At 37.8% G+C, this 21,352-nt stretch overlaps 1 protein-coding gene and 1 long non-coding RNA gene across 2 annotated transcripts in view; one reads left to right on the top strand and one right to left on the bottom strand.

The window, feature by feature from the left end:
* Positions 1-21,352, top strand: part of ANKRD29 (ankyrin repeat domain 29) — a 33,387-nt gene that overhangs the window by 9,779 nt on the left and 2,256 nt on the right. The window contains exons 3-9 of the mRNA XM_039328623.1: positions 68-166; positions 2,088-2,186; positions 7,425-7,523; positions 10,648-10,746; positions 15,259-15,357; positions 19,978-20,073; positions 20,181-20,279. Of these exons, the coding sequence (XP_039184557.1) occupies positions 68-166; positions 2,088-2,186; positions 7,425-7,523; positions 10,648-10,746; positions 15,259-15,357; positions 19,978-20,073; positions 20,181-20,279 (690 nt within the window). The remainder of the gene's footprint in view (positions 1-67; positions 167-2,087; positions 2,187-7,424; positions 7,524-10,647; positions 10,747-15,258; positions 15,358-19,977; positions 20,074-20,180; positions 20,280-21,352) is intronic.
* On the bottom strand, positions 10,215-20,746 carry LOC120301408. Its single transcript, XR_005554886.1, has 2 exons — positions 20,686-20,746; positions 10,215-12,787 (listed from the first exon to the last, which is right to left on the bottom strand). It is a non-coding gene; the product is annotated as an uncharacterized LOC120301408 (long non-coding RNA).

Genomic DNA, 21,352 nt, shown 5'->3' with positions numbered 1-21,352 from the left:
AAGGAGGCTCCATTTTTCAGGATTTATTTACATATTTAAGGTATTTACTGTATTGCTTTGTGCCCAGCTTGGTTCAACAGCCCTTATGGTAGCATCATACTATGGCCACAAAGAATGTGTGCGAGAACTGGTGCTGCAAGGAGCTGATATTAATCTTCAGAGAGAGGTACGTTAACCTGTATTTAAAAAAGAATTATCCCTAGGGATTGGTTTAATTAAAAATTCAGCACCCTACTGCATATTTCAAACCTGCTATAGACATTAAGGATAATTTATTACTTTAAAAATATTATTACTTTTGTACACCTTTTATTACTGTAGTCTCACAAATGCTGTCCCATGTTCTCAGTAGTCAGAGATTCTTTGATGTAGCAAGGTTTCCACTTGTAGAATGAAAGAAAAACTGATTTGTTTGTTCTACAAATGGCTTTTCCAGACTCCTCCTGCTTCAGAATATTAGGAGCATCTTCAGGAATATGTTCCTTCCCATTCTGCTGATGGAAGATCTTTCATATTCAAAGAACCTATAACTAAGCTGAGAGACTTCATAAGATACAACCTAATTACTGCCCAGAAGATTAAAATTTCATCCTGGTTTGTATAGCTGACAAAAGGCCTGAAAAGAGTAGTAGTTTTACTACTAATCATATCTTTGACAAAACATGATGGATTTGATATTCTGAATTTTCTTGGATTTCAGGCACTCGCTGTTAGGTTTCTATATAATCAAGGGCGATGACTGAACAAGAGACACATTTTCCTGAGAATAGGGTTTCTAATAACCCTTTTAATCCTCAATTTTCTATGGTCTTTAAGTCCTTGCATGAGAAGGGTTATAGGATATAGTGATAAGGAAATCATTACTGTATTTCAATTAATCTTGTTCAAAGGCATAGTTTTCACTACATTTGTATACTTTTAACACATTATAAAAATTATTAATCTCATTGCCACTTTTTTCTTAGCAATGCTCCTTTGTCCTCCATGAAATAATGTATCAGATGTTAGATGGCTGCCCAATTCATAGTAGGTGGGCAGTTTTTCATTATTACATGTCATTATTGGTGGTAGGATGCATCTGTCCCAGGGCTGTTAAAGGCACAGATGCCATATGAGAAACAGCATACTCAGTGATTGGCTAAAAGCTCTTGTTTCTTTCTGCTGTGATTAAAATATTATGCCTGCATTGGACAAAGTTTTTGCCTGCATTGGACATAGTTGATTGGTATGATATACTTGATGTGATTACTGCATGGATACATAAATCCACAGAACTGTTTACCATCAATAACTATCACACTTGACAGGAAGAAAGCACAAGGCAGAAATAGTGGAAAATAAGAGGGTGTAATTGATTGGTGCATAAAACTCACTGGTGAATAAAATGTTTTGGCAGGCAAAAAAGAAATGAGAGTGTAGATGATCTTCAATAGTAAAATATGTTTATGCTTACATGTAGTCGGTTCAGACTTTATATTCTTGAAAACATTAAGCATGGTCTTAACTTACCATGAATTTTTCTCATTATCAGTAGGACCTGTCTACAAATCTAAGAGCAGATAATATGAGTGTTGGTTACATAGCTATATTAGAATTGTATTAATCTCAAATCAATGTATGGAGGCAGTTAGCATTTGGATGAACAAAACAAGTTCAGACTAAGCCCTACAACACTGACCTGCTTGTTGCCAGCAAATAAACCATTACCTGGATGACTGAGAATCTCCATAGACATTGTAAATAACTCATGAAGAAAGATTTATCTATATTTAGTTGACAAGAACGGAGGCTGGGGGAATGGGCAAAGTTAACTATGTTCCTGCTCCTAGCTTCCCAGATTTGCTGGGATATGGATAGCATATAAATGTAATTTATAGACATGCCTTTCTGATACATGAAGGAAACATCCTGGAATCCTCAAAAGAATAATCTGATGGGAATGTCTTAATTTAGGAATGGTTGCTGCTAGAGACTTCTGGTTTAATTCAGCACTTCCATCAACATCCTTGTTAAATATCTTACATATATTTTGTATGAAATGCCCCTTCATATTTGCTAATCTATGGGATTTCTGATTCTCATTTTAGACCGGTGCCACTGCCCTATTCTTCGCTGCACAACAAGGCCACAATGATATAGTGAAGTTACTCTTTGAATATGGAGCTTCCACAGAATTCAAAACCAAAGTAAGAAGTTATACTTGGCTTCAACATGTTGGTGAACTTAGACAGCCAGGCAGGAAGGAAAAGCAGCTGTTTTCTTCTGATCCAAGGTTTGGCATGGAGAACCGACAAGAGGCCCACAGAATAATTTTGCTTCTCCCTGTACTGTTCTCTGGCAGGACGTTAAGTTGTGTATGACTCTTATTGCTCAGTTTTCATTATATAAGTATCACTCAATTTGTTTGTTATTTTTGTCATTTCATTTGGAAAGGGCAAAGCCAAAGCTGATTATAAAAGCAAACTTTAAAAAAGAAATACAAAAGACTTTCTGCTTATTGACAGATTGGAAATATATGAAAATCACAATTACAGACTATATTAGCTCAATTTAGAAAACAATACAAATATCGCATTTTCTATTTCTTAGGGACAGGAAGTGTTCCTGTAGGGTACTGTAGGTTGTCATAGAAATGTTCCCATAAGGTGCTGTAGTTGTCATAGCATGATAGCTGGGAATGATGGAAGCTGTAATCCCACATATCTGGAGAAACTAATTTGGGGACAACTGCAGTATATAAACATCCCACCTGAGATTTTCTTACTTTTGTACTGAATAGGAGGCCTCCAGATCTGCAGATATTGTTGCCATTGTAGATTTTTGCAGATCACCTTTTGAATTGCTTTCTCTTTGCTACAAAAGAGCCCATAACTGTGCAAATGGAGGAAGAAATTGTGCAGTGCTAAATAATATACACAGAACTGACATTAGTCTTAATAGTTACTCTTGATAGGGTACTGGCCCCCCTTAAGGAATGGGTGCATAATCTGGGAATCCTTCGTAGCTCCTGCTAAAATAGCAGATAAAAGCCATTCTTTAAGAAAGCAGCATCTTTTTGCACAAAAGCCTGAAAAGAAGATTTTGCATTTCTTTGAGGTCTAAAATATTTCTTTCTAATCATTTTCAAAATGTGCATAACCCTGCTATATCCCTTATAAATTCTAAAATATTTTTAATCATAATATTTATTTCTCTCACAAAGTTCTAATTAGGCAGGTCATTGTTTATGAAGTTTTGCCTGTTTGAAATATACAATAAACCTGCATCAATATGGAACTTGAAAAGGAATTTGATTGTCCCAGGTTCTCTTTGTATGTAAGGCACAACTGTTTTATGTGAGGAAGTAGCAGCTCAAGTTTCTATGAAAACTTCCCCATGTAAGAGGAAACTGGTACAAAAACCTGAATTTAGGTCACAGAACAGTTTAACACAGGACAACAACAGAAAACCAGTATCTGGCTTTAAAAGAAATAAATTTGAAAGCAACCAATAATAATAATAATACTTGTATAATAAAACCAAATCCATAAAATCCTAAATGCAGTAGGAAAGAAAATCATAAAAACTCTCAAGAAATTTTAGATAAGCAAAAATAAAATAAAATAAAATAATAAAAGCATATATCCACAAAATAAATCCACCAAGGGGACAGAAAACATCAGCCATAACCTGTGAATAGTAGAATCTTTGAATCTTGTGCCACAATCTACAGTAAGTAATGTGGCTCAAGAGTCTTCCCAATCAGATTGCAGATCCATCCTTCAGATAGGACAATTGTTTACTCCGTTCCCAGAGTGTAAGGAAGTGGATCTGATTAAACCAGCTTTGGCTTCCTCCTTCAGTTATGTGTTTTTGGAACAATGACATTTTGTTTGAAAAGGCCAAAGACAAAAAACTGGATCCTGGTAGAGGAAAAAAATAAAAATGAATTAATTTTAATTAAATGAATTGCACTTAGTACGATTACTTAGCACGTATTTCATTTTCCTCTTCTATTATTAGTTCAGTGGCATCTTTGGAGAGGCAGTCTTGGAACTACAAGTTGTGCACCCCTGACTTGCATTAAGTGTTTAGTTGTTTCTGACATCCTGTTCCATTAATGTGGAAACTGCATTTTACAGGAAGTAACCCATTGATTCACTACCTGTTTTCTAGGACTGCATGTAATAGAAGGTCGGTTGAATTTATATCAGAAACTGCTAGCATATGTTTACTTAGAGATTCAGAATATAGAGTTTGTGGGGCTTAATATAAAAAGTGTTATCAGAAGGAGATTTCCGCACCGTAATATAGTAATACTTTGCTGTTCAGCTTATTAGTTGTTTGTGCCCAAAATATATTGGAGGAATTCAGACTACTATGGACTAATCAGTTCAATATGCACAGCATCTGTTGTATAACTTATACATTTGCTTTCTGGTTGAAAAGGTCTCTTGTGCTTCTTCGTCATAACAAAGCCATTTTTTGGTAATTGTTCTGTGATTGTGCAAATCTCTTCATTCTGAGATCTTTGTGTGCAGTTGTTCTGATGTAATTTCTCAGAGTTTCCAGCATGTTTGCCAGCAGCACCAATGCTGTTTCAGTTTCTAATACACTGCAGATGTGACCAACTTTTTGCCAAATGTAATATGAAAAGTGGAACTCCATCCCAGGCATAATTAGAGAAAGTACATATATTAATATGAAGCACTATATACTACCGTGTTTTCCCAAAAATAAGTCCTAACCGGAAAATAAGGCCAAGCATGATTTTTAGGATGCTTGTAATAATAAAAGCCCTACTCCAAAAATAAGCCCCAGTTAAGACGGACAATTTAGTACCGTATTTGCCCGAAAATAAGACCTAACTGGAAAATAAGCCCTGATGCGTCCTTTGGAGCAAACATTAATATAACACCTGGTCTTATTTTGGGGGAAACACGGTATCTAACTATTTCATTTTTGCAAAGCTGCTTAGTCACCAATTAGATAATTATATGTGACTATTATGGAAGAATTGAATTTTGCATTGTTCTCCTAAAACAAAGTTGTCTTTCTACACAAAAATATAGACCCGTAATTAAAGAAACATAGGCTATAGAATATAATATGTATTTCCTTAATAAATAGGAAGGCATGAGGCATAACTCTGTGGCCCCCTAAATTCAGGTTGAGAATAGTGGTTAGCTATTCTTGAAACATTCCTCTCGTCTACAGTATAATCAAGAACTGAAACAGCTCAGTTCTAATTTTTCTGAACTGAAGTTGAACTGGTGTTTTCCACTTCTCCCAGCAGAAATTTTGCAATTTGAATGAGATGCAAAGTTGTATTCAAGTGTAACTGATTTAACAATGTGATGGGTGTGGCTTGCTCAGCCCTTATTGGCCATTCTTGGCTAGTGCAACACCTGCCTTTGCTGCCCTTAGTGTGATAGTTCCGTCTACTAGCCTACTAGCATGGATGCCAGTACGCTATTCCTTCTTGTCCATTTTGCTTATATCCTTTTGCTAAGAAACTTTTGCTTCAGGTAGCCTTGCACTCCCTCTTACTGACCCACTGTGTGGGTGATTTTCATTTTGTCGGCATTCATAGCAGCAGGTTGTTGCAGTGGTGACTCTGACTCTTTCAGGACAAACCTCAAACTTCAGCAAGAATTATCACTCTTTCAACACTGGTGCTGACATGCCAGAAATCTTTTGGATTCCTCTCCATTGTAAAGTGATGCAGTTGAAGTGGGACTTCCGGTTTAGCCAGCACCTCTTCCCCTTGACTTGCCAATACATTGTAAAGTTATTGTTGGTTGAAACAAGAAAGCTTCAGCCAGTCTCACCTCCCCTGAATGGATCATAAGGAGATCATGTGGAGTATTCAGGAAATAACAGTACATGGTCTTGTCCCCCAGACTGCCTCTACAGAATATGGAGAAGTGGTGTGAAGTAGGAGCTCTACTGGGATGTTGCCTACTCCCCCAATTCAATTTTGAGGAAAGGATAAATCTACCACTCTACCCGGAATCTGTTGGGTTCTACCTTCTATTTGAGCAGTTGGTAGACACTTTCCCCATTGGCAGGGAAATGCACAAGTCGCTGCATCTTAAACTACCCCACAGTAAACTGTTTTCATAGTGCCATTTATGATTATTGAAAAAGACTACAGCCCAACTGTAGAGAGCCAATTTGTGCTATTATATTTTATGTCAACTCATGGACTGGACAACACCTTTAAACTAGCTATCTGGATGAGGATAAAACTTCTGAGAGCACTTTTAGACCAATGACATTATTCAAGTAATCTGCAGTATGCATTCGAACAAAAAACTGAATCTTACCAGTGTGTGGGGTAAATAGGATATTTTGCGGTTATATAAACATGTTGGGAAAGACAAGTATGAAGAGGTAATTATGGGATACTTTGTAGCCTGCATGTGTGATAGGAGTGAAAAATGGAAATTATTTCCTGTCATCTCAAGTTCCTGGAAGATTTTTAATGATCAGGGCAGAATTTTGTTTATGCTATATATTCTATGATGCTCCATTTAGTATAAAATCAGGGCAGAATATACATGCAGTTGTCATACAGAGACAGGTTTGACAAAGGAAAAGAGAAATGGGGAAACAGCTGTAACTTTACCAGATTTCCCAACTTTAATCTGCTATGGAAACTGTAGCCATTATAGAATTGAATAAAATTTTATGAGGAGCAGTGTTCTGTAATGGCCATGGTTTGAAATAAGGAACAAAGCATGATGTGGAATGACTTTTATCGTAAAAATGCAAGTTTGCTCAAAACACAAATTATAGGACATCATAAGAAATGCAGGTGTGAAGTAATGAACCTTCCTCATAGCTTTTCTGTGGTCTGTCACTCAGGTCACTGTTTCTTTAGGTTCCAAAATTAAAAGTAAACCCCGCTGATGTGGTTGGTGCATGTATAAGAGAGAAAAGAAAATACAAGGAAGCTTGCAACAGTTTGGGGGAAATGGCTGAGCTCTGCTTTTGCTTTGCAAAGTGAATCTAGCCATAGTTCCGTAGAAAGCCTTATTTAAAGAGTAAGATCTTCCATTGTTTCTTACAGTTTGGCCTTAAATGACACTTCTTAATCCTGAAAGCCAGGTTTCTGCTAGAGAAAGGAAAGAGAAAAGCACAGCCAAATTTTCCCCTTTAAAAGAGGCCACTGAATATAAATCTATATGGGGGAATATTGTCGTAAATGTAAAAGAGTAGCTGTTTATAAGTAGGAATAAAATGAGCATAAAATATTAAGAGAGGACTGCTTCCAGTTAAGGTTCAAAATGTGTTTTCAATTAAATAGGAATTAGGATGTATTTTCAGGGAAGCAAGTAATAACCACCTGAGTTTTTCTACTCATGAGTTAAGTGCTAAGAAATGTTTAGCAGTTACTGTTCTCTGAAACTTTATCCTGTATCCATTTGTATTTTTTTCAGGATGGTGGTACTGCTTTGTTAGCTGCTTGTCAATATGGGCACATGAGAGTGGTGGAAACCTTACTAAAGCATGGGGCCAACATACATGATCAGCTTTATGTGAGTTTCTTTGAAATGTACATTCATTATTTCAATCTTCTTTTCCATCAGTGGTGAAAACTGTTTCCAGGATTCCATTTTTTTAAAGTTTTCACAAGAAAAATCTTAGAATGAACATGGTCTGTAAAGTACGGAAAACAGATCCCTCTTTTAATCGAAATACACATTGGAAAGATGACTGGTAGAAGTGCACTAATGTCCACTGTTCTTAGATCAAAATATTTATCTAAAGGCATGTAAGTATAGTTTAAGTTAGGGATGTTCAAACAAAATTTTATTGATTGAGAAAGTGATTAATAGCAATACATAGTAGTTTAAATTTAAATTTTCAAGTTTAGACTGCATACATTAAGAGAAGGCCAGTGAATATAGAGTTGTTTTGCTTTTGCATTAGTCTGTTCCACTATCAAGAAGTTCTTCATCTTAAAATATAAAGTTATTTAGGTCCTACTGTCTGGGGATAAAAAGAACAAATTGTTTCATTATCTATGTGACAGTGTCTCAAATAATTGAAGATATCTGGAACACCAAATTAATACAACCTCTTTCATATGTTTGCAGAATGAAATAATTCAGCTCTAGCTTGTTCATGAGATTGCCATAGCAATTAGATTCTTTTAATATTTCCTAAGTTAAAAAATAACTTCTCTTTACTTAGCAAACAAGAATCTCAGGTTTTTGCCTATCTCTCTACTATAGTGCTGCTTTAATTTATGCCATGAAGAGACTTTATTTAAAATAGTACAACCTACAATTCAGTAACCATAGTTTGCATAATGTAAATCAGAATGGGATTCATTTAGCAGCTGAGGGTTGCCCTTGATTTTTTTCTTGGGTGAGAAACCCACTCAGGTCGTGGGTTATGATGAAACAGGGGAGGGGGAAATTCCTTTACTCCAGACCTTTAAAAAAATACAGCTAACCCAAAATTGCCACTTTCATTATTAAAGTACAATAGTACAAGTACAATTTTGATACAATAAAATGTTGCATTGAATAATTACCCCTGTATTTCAGGAAAAAGGTAGGAGGGGTATGTAGGAGCTGCACTAAAGCCTTGGGAGAGCTGCATGCAAACTACGGCTGCAAAGAAAGAGAATAGCTCACAGGTGTCTATGATTAGAGGCCATTTATATATCTATCTTCCAAGGTTCTGTAACTCAAATACAATAACTTGCGTAAGTATCCAATGTAATAATTGTTCACCAGAAATATTCATTTACATATATATATTCAATAATGCAATCTTCGATCTCCGGGAAGAGTATAATCTAGTTATTTATTGATTATTTATTTCATGATTTTCCACACTTAGACCCCCTAATGAACAAATATGGCAAAAAACTATTATGATTATTGTATTCCAAAAAAATTAAACCTTTGGCATTTTGTTGCAGTGCTTTTCTCTCTCTCTCAAAAAATGACTTGGATTGCTCCTTATTTCTATTCACCCCAGAATCTGTTGGTGATGGATATTTGTTTCCTTCTGGACATTCCTGCTCTCCCTATTCGAATAGTATATGAAGTTAGGCTGGAATCTTCTAGTCACTAACTGAGCCATGATATCTACATCTAGCCACAGTACGAACATATCCTAGCAATCTCTTTATTTTATTGTCTTCATGAGCTTGCCTTCACCTTGTCTGTAATTTGCGAGTGGGGTTAGGCTAAGCTGTCTTTGGCTATTACAGTTTGAAAATAGTGTTTTCTCTATAAAGCAGGCTAGGTGCATGACTAGGCCAGTAAGTGCAGTAGGGAATATGGACAAACTTAGTGCTGGTATGGAGTAACCTATCCCTTGGATCTGAGACACTTTTCTATACCACCATTCGTTTTTACTTTTTTTTTAATCCAGATTTTTGCAATTTGCTAGACAGCTGTTCTATACGGTACTGAAATCCTTACCTACTTTATCCTTCTCAATTTTGACTGATTTTGCTCTTTTGCTTTGTTGCATATGTACTATAAAGCAATAAGGATTACCTGTCAAAAATTCATTCTCTCTCCAAGTTGCACTGAGGATTTTACCCAGTGGTGGGATTCAGCCGGTTCGCACCACTTCAGCAGAACTGGTAGCTAATTTTTTGTTGCTCAGGCCCAGAATGGATTTCCAAAAGCCGCATCTACACAGAGAATCGTTGTTCACATATTTGAATCCCACCACTCATTTTGCCCCTTGCTTTGCTTAACAAATAACCTCCATATGTAAAATCAGCAACAAATGAGAACATAGACCATAATTGCTGTAGGGAGGTTGACAGCATATGGTAGATGAGTGATGTTTTTTGCTCAACCACTCTGAGAGGAAATGTACTGTACTGATCATAATATATGTAATGTTACCAGAAAGTTCCTAATCTTACAACATGTCTTTCCCATTCCCTCCTCTTTTTCACTTTTCTTTGCAACTGGGTAAAACTTTCTTCTCTAATTATTCTCTTTACATTTTCAGGAAGGACAAGTTAAATCAAATACTTGATTTATATGCATCTAATAAAATATTTAAAAATCAAGGCAATGAATAAAATTAGGAAAAAATAAATTACATTATATGGTTTGTTAAATCAATAAAGTTATAAAAGAAAGATAACAATATACAAATGAGCAGCGTATAGCTTTTGGTGCAAACTCTTTTTAAATTAGATCGTTTCAAAATTTTCAGTAAAAAAATAATGGAAATCCTTAGTCATGTTTGATAGTCTTTAAATGGTTTGATATACTTCAAAGCAATGGATAAACAGAAGAACCTGGTTGCCATTTGTCATATTTGTTACTCAGCTGAGCTAATACAAGGTTTCTGATTGGCAAAGTTCCTCTCTAGGCAGACCTCAAATACACCCTGCTGGAACAATTACTCACAAAACAGCTCCATTCTTTACATTGACTACATCTCAAGCTAGGAGCAGACTAATTAAAGAGCATCTTTGAATTTTACTTTCATCAGTGTTGCAGAAAGAGTTGCATTAAGTGGCAGGAGGTGTTTAATGGATGTGGAAAACATTCTTAAGTACAAGTGGCATTTTTATATGCTTGAGAATTAATGGAAGAAGGAAAACATTCATTAGTTCTATTATGGACATTTTTATTAGTAAACAAGCTAATTATTTTTGTATTTCAAATTAAGGATGGAGCTACTGCACTTTTCCTGGCTGCTCAGGGAGGCTATCTGAATTTAATTCGGTTATTACTATCTTCAGGAGCAAAGGTCAACCAGCCAAGGCAGGTAATATTCAGCATTGTTAAGATATAGATTTTGTTTTATTACTGACTTTATCTATTACATGCTAAAATTAATCAGCCACATCTTAATACTCAGTAACTTATAATTATTTTTTCTGATTTTAATATGGAAGTAAGTATTTGATAGACCTTGGGTTTCCATAATAGACTTTCTGCACATTGCTAAATTTGTTCTGATATTTGGCAATATGTAATGCTATGTGAAAGTGATCTTGGAGACGGGAAGGACAGCCAGAGATTGGACAAGCAGTGTGTAAAAGGTATCTCACTTCATACAGTAGCAGGGCATGGGAAATGTTTCAGAAGAGAGCCTCCCTTTTTTTGGAGAGTTAAAGAAAATGTGAGGGGGTCCTTGGTGCTCCCTGAGCTTGTTTTCTTGCAAGTATTTCATTACCAAACTAAGTAACATCATCAAACTATGTAACATATTGGAAGGGAGGGGATTTGCTCTCATTTTATATACTAGTGACTTGTTCTGTCAGTGTTGCTGGAAGTGGTGTTGGTAGTCCCTTGATTAGCCTGTTTGTTTACTGCTAGCCTGTTTGTTTACTCTTTGATTGGGATATTGCTTACCTCTTGATTATTGGCCTAGTGTTAATCTTGGTGTTAATCTCTGCTCATCTGGGTGTTGATTGCTAGCGATAACGTGTTTTGGTCTTATTGTTTCCTTTTTGACTTTTTGATTGTCTCTGTGCTTGTTGATGGCTAATTTGCCCTAAGTGCTGGGCTTCCAGGAATTCTTTAGCGTTTTTGGATTTGGCGTGCTCTAGGATACTCTATTTCCCAACTATTGTTGAGTCATTTAATATGTTATGAAATTAAAGAGTTTGCATCATGTCTTCAGCCTGCTAGTTGGTGTTCGTGGATGTGCTCTGCTAGTCTTCTACCTGTTTGTCCTACATAGTGGCTGTTACTGTACACTATATGCTGTTGTATGAGTTACTTTGTGACTTTATGCTTTTCCTTTGAGGCTATTGGGTCTTTTGGTTTACTTAGGAGGTTTTGGAGGACTTTTGCTGGTTTGTGTGCTATGGTGATGCTATGTGGTTGTAATAGACTGTTTATTGTCTGTTTAAGGTGTTTTTGATGTATGGCAGTGTTATTCTTTTCACAAATTGTGTTGGTTGTGCTACATTGGTATGACTGATCAGCCTATTTTGATAAAGTTGCATCGGTATCCATTTGGATGGAAGATGTTTTATAGATAATCTATTTTCTTCTGATATTCAGGGTTGCTGTAGTGATCGTTTAAATAGTGTTTTTCTTGTGGGAAGTTAGGTTGTTAGATCGGTAGTGGAGCACTTGGTTAGTATGGATATGAGAGATTTGTGCTTTAATTTGCCATCACTGCCTCTGAGGATTTCCAGGAAGGGTAGCATATTGTTTTCTATGTTTCTTGTGAATTTTATTTCTTTGAAGATGTATGTTATTGATGGTATGTTTTCTCTAAATCAGGGGTGTCAAACTGGTGGCCTGCAGGCCGGACGCGTCACGTGGAAGCCACGCCCACCCCATTGCCAGCAATGGCAAAATCGGCCCGATACGTTGCGCAACGTCACGTGATGTTGCGACTTTGACATGCCTGCTCTAGATGGTCCTTTGAGTATGACAAGATATCAACTACGTACCGGATCCATACTTTGGATTCTATGTGTGGGACTGCTAGAGATTCTAGGCATTATGGTCTCTGTGAGTCTTGAAAGCTGTAGTCCCAATTCCTTTGATTTGTTGTATATTTGTCCATCAAGCTAAAAATATGTGGTCAAAGGTTGATGAGATCCATGATTCTGGGTATTTCAATCTTGATATATTTGGTTAGATCAGGTGTGCTATATAGTATTGCTGTCATGGATTCTTTTGCTAATTCTGTGTATGCAGAGAGTGCTATTATATCAAATGAGAAAATGATTTCAACTATATTTCAACTGTTTTCAGGTCTTTGATTCTTTGGAAGCATTTGTTTCCCTCTGTGAGGTGTCCAAGCTTTCTTGTTGGTTCTTCAGTGATGTTGTAGGTTGAGATCCCTGTTAATGATACAATTGGATAGTTTAAAGGAAAGGAGAGGAGAAATATTTTAATGTAAGCTTACAATAAAAATAGAGCTAGTTCTTCTGGTTGTGCTTCTTGTCTAGACTACTTTGCATAGCTGCTCATGTATTCTTCTTTGAATTGTCAATCTTTTATTAACTAGAATCCATTTGTTCCAAATAATGAAAGAGATATATGTCACTGAAAGGTTAGAGAATGCATACCAATTCAAAGAACTCAGCAAAACAGAACCCAGCAAATTTTTGATATATTTATATACAGTTAAATATAATATAGTCCAGTGCCATCTACTGAATAAAATAGATAACATTATATTATGTAATTGCTTATACAGCTTTTATTGCATTTTACTAATAAGTATCACATGTAATATAGCATAAACAAAGCAGTAGGTAACATCAGAATATACTTCAGTATAAATAATGTATTCATGTGACTAATCCTACTTTGTAGTCTTAAATGCTTCCTTTCCAAGTGTATGAATCTACTACATGTACCCGTGTTTCCCCAAAAATAAGACTGGGTCTTTTTTTTGTCTCCAAAAGAGGCACCAGGTCTTATTTTCAGAGGGGAGGGGTGTCTTTTCCACTCACCTCCTGCACTGAGAGCCCCACCCAGCCACCCCACTTCTTCTGCAGCAGAAGGAACAGCTTCATTCTGCAGCTCAGAATGGAGCTCGGGCCTGCATTTCACAGTCCGGAAGGCCTTTGCAGCCAATAACCGAGCAATGGATTCAATCGATAGCTCAGTTTTTGGCTGCAGAGGCCTTCCAGAAAGGCCTGATTGTGAAATGCAGGCCTATGGACGCCGGAGAAGTGGCCGGAAAGGAGACTCCTGGCTGCAAGGTAAGTGGGTGCAGGGCATGTGGGGCAGCTCCACACCCACACCCTAGCTTGATTTTTAAGTGTGTGCCTCACCCCAAAACTTGGGCTTATTTTTTGGGTAGGGCTTACTTTTGGGGAAACACGGTAGTCCTCATTTAACAATGCTAATTGGGACTGAAAACTGTTGTTAAACAATGTGGTCATAAGCCATAAAACCATTTAACCATGCAATTTAGCGATGGCAGTTCCAGCAGCCCTGATTGCCATCATTAAACAAGGACTCTGTAGGTTGTGTAAATGAGGACTTCACATGACCATGACTTCCAACCTCCTGCCAGCAGGACTTCACTTGTGGGTGGCCAGCAGGAAAGATTGCAAATCATGATCATGAGGTTACACTGCATGGCCATATGTACATGTATCATTCATTCAGCCCATTGTAAGTTCAAACAGTCACTGAACAAGTGATCATTAAATAAGAAACATTTTCTTTGTTTATGTCTCTGTGCACCCAGATATCCTATATAGAAAGCTGATTATCTTTCTTTCCTTAATATCTTGATAAGTAAACCTCAAAATAATATATACCAATTATTGGAAGTAATTAGAAATTGGCTTCTTAATTATAGGCCTAGTTTTATCTGCCAACATGTGACATATCATAACTGACCATAAGGTTTCCCATTTCTTTTAATGTGTGGAAATACTTGTTAACATTAGATGCCATATAAAACAGAATTAATTCCTGTAATGATTATATTTTTATTCATTTCACATACTCTTAATTAACTCTTATTACCTTTGAAACAAATCACCTTTAAATCATGGATATGAAATTTTCTTTTTTCATCGACCGGTTCTGTACTGTATTTCTTGTAATACACTCTTAGATAACTTTACAAACTTGGATTCAGCACTGCTTATTCTGATTGAGAAGGTGACAAAACTGGTCTTTGCCCAGCTTTGGATGTTTTCTCAGCTTTATTGGAGAAGTTCTGCTGTCCCTCATATGCCATGCTTTGATCACCTCATGTTTTATTAGATATTGTAAGCCATATGATGTTATTCTTGAAGAGCATCTACATTCAGCAGCTAATGCAAAATGGGTCAGCCAGACTGCGGTTTGCAGGCTGTTCTACTTTTCAGTTTATTCTAAGATATCTCAAAGTAGACCATGCCAGTTTATGCTGGCATAGTTTGCTATTGGCTTAAGGACTGGTAGATAGTACTTTAATGTGGCTATCTAGAAGAGTCCATAGTCAAGAGTACTGTTGTTAATTTCATTGCCGCTTCTCTTAACATGACTAAGTCTAGATCTATCCTGAGTAGTTTTTAAAGAAAAAATATAGTGGTTCAAAGTGATGCCATTATTTCATATAGGCAACAAATATTTTGTCTATACTATGCAAAGATTTTTTTTCAGCTTGAAGACACGCTATTTATATGCACATTTGCATTTCCACTTGTCCTGAATACTATTTCTTTCCAAGGAAAGGATTTCATTTGGATATCCAGGTTCATTTTGTCCTTGAACTCCAGCCAGAATCTCATTGTAAAATGTCAGAAGTTTTTAGCACTGCTTGACTTGATTAATCCTGATCCATTTTTAAATTTTCCTTCAGGATGGGACAGCTCCGTTATGGATAGCCTCTCAGATGGGACACAGTGATGTAGTGCGAGTGATGCTGCTCCGAGGAGCAGATCGAGAGGCTGCAAGGCTGGTAAGCAAGCACTTTAGTTTTCTAGATTTTACATTGGAAGAAAGAATGATTCTATAGTAAGGTTTATTTATGGTAATTTGGGTGTCTATTCTGACTAGCCCCTTTATGGATTACTGCCTTGTCCCCTTTATGGATTACTGCCTTGTCGTGGCGAAGGGGCTTGCGTAACTCAATGAAGCTATAAGCTATGCCGTGCAGGGCCACCCAAGACGGACAGGTTATAGCAGAGAGTTCTGACAAAATGTGATCCACTGGAGAAGGAAATGGCAAACCACTCCAGTATCTTTGCCATGAAAACCCCATGGACAGTACTAAAAGGCAAAAAGATATGACGCTGGAAGATGAGCCCCTCAGGTCGGAAGGTGTCCAATATGCTACTGGGGAAGAGCAGAGGGCTAGTACTAGTAGCGCCAGAAAGAATGAAGCGACTGGGCCAAAGCCGAAAGGACGCTCAGCTGTGGATATATCTGGTGGTGAAAGGAAAGTCCGATGCTGTAAAGATTTTTTCTCCATAGGAACCTGGAATGTAAGATCCATGAATCAAGGCAAGCTAGACGTAGTCAAAAAAGAGATGACAAGACTGAACATCGACATCTTAGGAATCAGCGAACTAAAATGGACAGGAATGGGTGAATTTAACTCAGATGACCATCAGGTATACTACTGTGGGCAAGAATCCCTCAGAAGAAATGGAGTAGCCTTCATAGTCAATAAAAGAATAGGAAAAGCAATACTGGGATACAATCCCCAAAATGACAGAATGATCTCAATTCGAATCCAAGGCAAACCATTCAATATCACAGGAGTCCAAATCTATGCCCCAACCACTGGTGCTGAAGAGGATGAAATTGACCGGTTCTATGAAGCCCTACAGCACCTTATAGAATTAACACCAAAAAATGACGTCCTTATCATCATGGGAGATTGGAATGCTAAGGTAGGAACCCAAAAGATAACCGGAATAACAGGCAAGTTTGGCCTTGGAGTACAAAATGAAGCAGGGCACAGGCTAATAGAATTTTGTCAAGAGAATACGATGGTCATAACAACACTCTTTTCCAACACCCTAAGAGACGGCTCTACACATGGACATCACCAGACGGTCAACATAGAAATCAGATTGACTATGTGCTCTGCAGCCAAAGATGGAGAAGCTCTATACAGTCAGTAAAAACAAGACCAGGAGCTGACTGTGGCTCAGATCATGAGCTTCTCGTTGCAAAATTTAGGCTTAAATTGAAAAAAGTAGGGAAAAGCACTAGGCCACTCAGGTATGAACTAAATCATATTCCTGATGAATATACAGTAGAGGTGACAAATAGATTTAAGGAACTGGATCTGATAGACAGAGTGCCTGAAGAACTATGGATGGAAGTTCGCAACATTGTACAAGAGGTAGCAACTAAAACCATCCCAAAGAAAAAGAAATGCAAGAAAGCAAAATGGCTGTCTGAGGAAGCTTTGCAAATAGCTGAGGAAAGAAGGGAAGCGAAAGGCAAAGGAGAAAGAGAAAGATACACCCAATTGAATGCAGAATTCCAGAGAGTAGCTAGAAGAGATAAGAATGCCTTCTTAAATGAACAGTGCAAAGAAATAGAAGAAAACAACAGAATAGGGAGGACCAGAGATCTCTTCAAGAAAATTGGAGATATGAAGGGAACGTTTCATGCAAAGATGGGCATGATAAAGGACCAAAATGGCAGAGACCTAACAGAGGCAGAAGAGATTAAGAAGAGATGGCAAAACTACACAGAAGAACTATACAAGAATGAGCTTAACATCCCAGATAACCACAATGAGATGGTCACTGACCTCGAACCAGACATCCTAGAATGTGAAGTGAAATGGGCCTTAGAAAATCTGAGCAACAACAAAGCTAGTGGAGGTGACAGTATTCCAGCTGAGCTATTCAAAATCTTAAAAGACGATGCAGTAAAAGTGCTACACTCAATTTGCCAGCAAATTTGGAAAACTCAACAGTGGCCACAGGATTGGAAAAGGTCAGTTTACATTCCAATTCCAAAGAAAGGCAATGCCAAAGAATGTTCAAACTATCGCACCATTGCACTCATTTCACATGCTAGTAAAGTTATGCTTAAAATCCTACAAGCTAGACTCCAGCAGTATGTGGATCGAGAACTACCAGAAGTACAGGCAGGATTTCGAAGAGGCAGAGGAACTAGAGATCAAATTGCCAACATACGCTGGATCATGGAGAAAGCTAGGGAGTTCCAGAAAAACATCTACTTCTGCTTCATTGACTATGCAAAAGCCTTTGATTGTGTGGATCACAACAAATTGTGGCAAGTTCTTAAAGAGATGGGAGTACCAGACCATCTCATTTGTCTCTTGAGAAACCTATATGCGGGTCAAGAAGCAACAGTGAGAACCGAACACGGAACCACTGATTGGTTCAAAATTGGAAAAGGAGTCCGGCAAGGCTGTATACTGTCGCCCTGCCTATTTAACTTATATGCAGAGCACATCATGAGAAAGGCAGGGCTAGATGAATCAAAAGTTGGAATTAAGATTGCCGGGAGAAATATCAACAACCTAAGATATGCAGATGATACCACTCTAATGGCAGAAAGTGAAGAGGAACTAAAGAGCCTCTTGATGCGGGTGAAGAAGGAGAGTGCAAAAGTTGGCTTGAAACTCAACATTAAGAAAACCAAAATCATGGCATCCGGCCCTCTCAATTCCTGGCAAATAGATGGGGAAGAAATGGAGGTAGTGACAGATTTTATTTTTCTGGGCTCCAAGATCACCTCAGATGGGGACTGCAGCCAAGAAATTAAAAGACGCTTGCTCCTGGGGAGGAAAGCTATGGCAAATCTAGACAGCATACTAAAAAGCAGAGACATCACCCTGCCAACAAAAGTGCGTATAGTCCAGGCCATGGTTTTCCAGTTGCAATGTATGTCTGTGAAAGTTGGACCATAAGAAAGGCTGAGCGCCAAAGAATTGAGGCCTTTGAACTATGGTGCTGGAGAAGACTCCTGCGAGTCCCTTGGACTGCAAGGCGTTCAAACCGGTCAGTCCTAGAAGAGATCAACCCCGACTGCTCTTTAGAAGGCCAGATCCTGAAGTTGAAAGTCAAGTACTTTGGCCACCTAATGAGAAGGAAGGATTCACTGGAGAAGAGCCTAATGCTGGGAAAGATTGAGGGCAATAGAAGAAGGGGACGACAGAGAATGAGATGGCTGGATGGAGTCACTGAAGCAGTAGGTGTGAATTTAAATGGACTCCAGAAGATGGTAGAGGACAGGAAGACCTGGAGGAACATTGTCCATGGGGTCGCGACGGGTCGGACACGACTTCGCAATTAACAACAACAACATTCTGACTAGAATACTTTCTCAAGTATCTCTTGTTGCCTGGCACATTAGAAACTGTACTTACAGTACTTAAAAGTTCAATTATTGCTTCATGACCAGAATTAACCAGAATGAAAGGAACTGTATTTTGAAAAAAATTGCTCTCCCATGGCATTCATTTACATTTTAAGTATGCATGTAAATATATGTATTTATCTTACAAACGCATATCTTACAAATAACCCATAGGGTTCAGTTATTGAGTTTTTCATAACCCATGTTTCAAAAATCATATTTTAACTCTTTCCTCATATTGTATTTAACATTACTATGAAAGTAAAATAAAGAAGGAAAGGAACCATAGATTTGATTATAATTATTTATGGCTTCTACTTATTAGGGAGAAGGTGAAATATAATGAAAGTTGAGGAAAATTTTAAAAATTATGAAAGGGAGGTTAGGATAACTGCAGTATTGTACATTATAGGACAGTGATGGCGAACCTTTTAGAGACCGAGTGCCCCAAAACTGGCCCCACCCCCGTTCCACCCCCTGCCCCTGCCCTGATCCCCACCCCGCCTGCCCGCAGGGCCATTCACTGCCTCCAGGGCCCGCCACAGATCGCCCAGGCAGCCTAGCAGCACCATGGCGGCTATGCCCTCTACCCGCGCCCCACAGCATCAGCTGTGCAGGATGGGCTATGAGGGCAGAGTCTTGTCTATGCTGCCTGGCTGCCATATCCTTGGCTGCGCTGCTTCATGTGGGCCACACTTGGGGGCGACTCCTCCAGGGGAGCTGCTGGTGAGAAGGGAATTGTGGGGGGGAGACAAGACTGGGGCAACGGCGCATGTGCCCACAGAGGGCTCCAAGGGCCGCCTGTGGCACGCGTGCCATAGGTTTGCCACCACTGTTATAGGAGGTATATACCATTGTATATACCATAGTAATTTTTATTAAAATTAGCCAAAGGTTGCAATTATGTGCTTGTTTTAAAGTTAATCTGAATGCCTCATTAGGTTATAAAAAAATCAGCAAATGCCTACATTATACTTGTTAACAACATACAGTAGATGTCAGATTTACATCACTTCTTTTTTGAAGTCATCCTTGAATCATGTTATATAAACTGTTTATATTTTTATATAAATTAAAAAAATATGAATTATGAAGAAAGTAATATCTCAGTCACATCTAAAAAATGAGAGAAATCTTTCTGCATAAATTCTGAAGAGAGAAATGAAAAATGAAAATGAACTTGTGTGCAATAATATCCAGTTCCTTCTTTCCTCTGTTTCTGTTGAAGGATGGCACAACTGCTTTACTTAAAGCTGCAACCAAAGGATATAATGATGTTATAGAGGAATTACTTAAATTCTCTCCTGCACTTGGCATCCTGAAGGCAAGTTTTGAGGGAAAAAAACTTTGGAATGTTCAGAACTATAATTTATGACATATTGTAAAACAGAACTATAATGGATGCATTTATGCCTTTTCTGTACTTTCTAGAATGGGACATCTGCCCTTCATGAAGCAGTTCTTGGTGGCAATATTAGAGCAGTAGCATTACTCTTAGAAGCAGGAGCAGATCCATTACTTAAAAACAAGGTATCATACTTTATTTTACACTTGCTACACATTTTCAACTGTAAAACAATTGGGCACAGTATTTTAAATTTTTAACGAAAACATTCTGAAAATTCTTAGATGGTTAAAAAAGACATTGAGACTCTGGAAAGAGTACAGCAGATGAGTAGAGAACTGGAGGCTAGAACATGAAGAACAGTTGCAGGAATTGGGTATGTCTAGCTTAACGAAAAGAAGAACTAAGGGTGGCATGATAGAAGTGTCCCAATATCTAAGAGGCTGCCACAAAGAAGAGGGTGTCAACCTTTTCTTCAGAGTACCTGAAGGCACCACAAGAAGCAATGGATGGAAACTAATCAAGGAGAGAACCAGCCTAGACATAAAGAGAAATTTCCTGACAGTTAGAACAACCAATGGAATGGCTTACCTTCAGAAGTTGTGGGTGCTCCATCATTGGAGGTTTCTAAGAAGAAATTGGACAACTATTTGTCTGAAATAGTATATGGTCTCCTGCTTGAACAGGGAGTGCGACTAGATAGAAGACCTCCAAGGGCTCTTCTAACTCTTATTTTGTTCTGTTCAGTTCAGCTGGAAAATAAAAGCTATCCATTAGAGGGCAGCAGAACTTTTGGGAATAATTATTTGCATTCATTACAGTATGGTGTTGTTTCTGTCAGGACAATTTTTAGAAACTTTCATAATGTCTTAAAAACTACCGAATGTAGTACAGGTTTTCAATTACTGTTTCAACATTTTGTACTACTTTGGGGGGCAAAAGGCATAGTTTATAGATAAAATTATAAAAAATAGACATATTAAATGGGGAACGATCTAACTAATCCAAAATTAACATACCCTTCACATCAACAACTTTTCCTACCTGTAATATCTTCATTTTAACTGGGGAAGGCTTATAGCAGCTAGCCCCATCCATGCTAAAACCAAATTTTCAATCAATTCACAACTTCAGCCTCCCTGGATTAGCCCAGGATGACCTATGTGCTATTTTGCTGAAATTTATTCCAGATTATAATTGCCTTCTCATAGAGGTTTCATGTAAATTTTAAAAAGCATAATAAACTTTTCAAGCACTT

The sequence above is a fragment of the Crotalus tigris genome, unplaced genomic scaffold (genome assembly GCF_016545835.1).
Source record: "Crotalus tigris isolate CLP2741 ecotype Arizona unplaced genomic scaffold, ASM1654583v1 scf7180000024382.2542628, whole genome shotgun sequence".
In the NCBI taxonomy this organism is placed as follows: domain Eukaryota; kingdom Metazoa; phylum Chordata; class Lepidosauria; order Squamata; family Viperidae; genus Crotalus; species Crotalus tigris.
The sequence above is the reverse complement of the archived record's forward strand: the minus strand, read 5'-3'. Positions and strand labels throughout refer to the sequence as shown.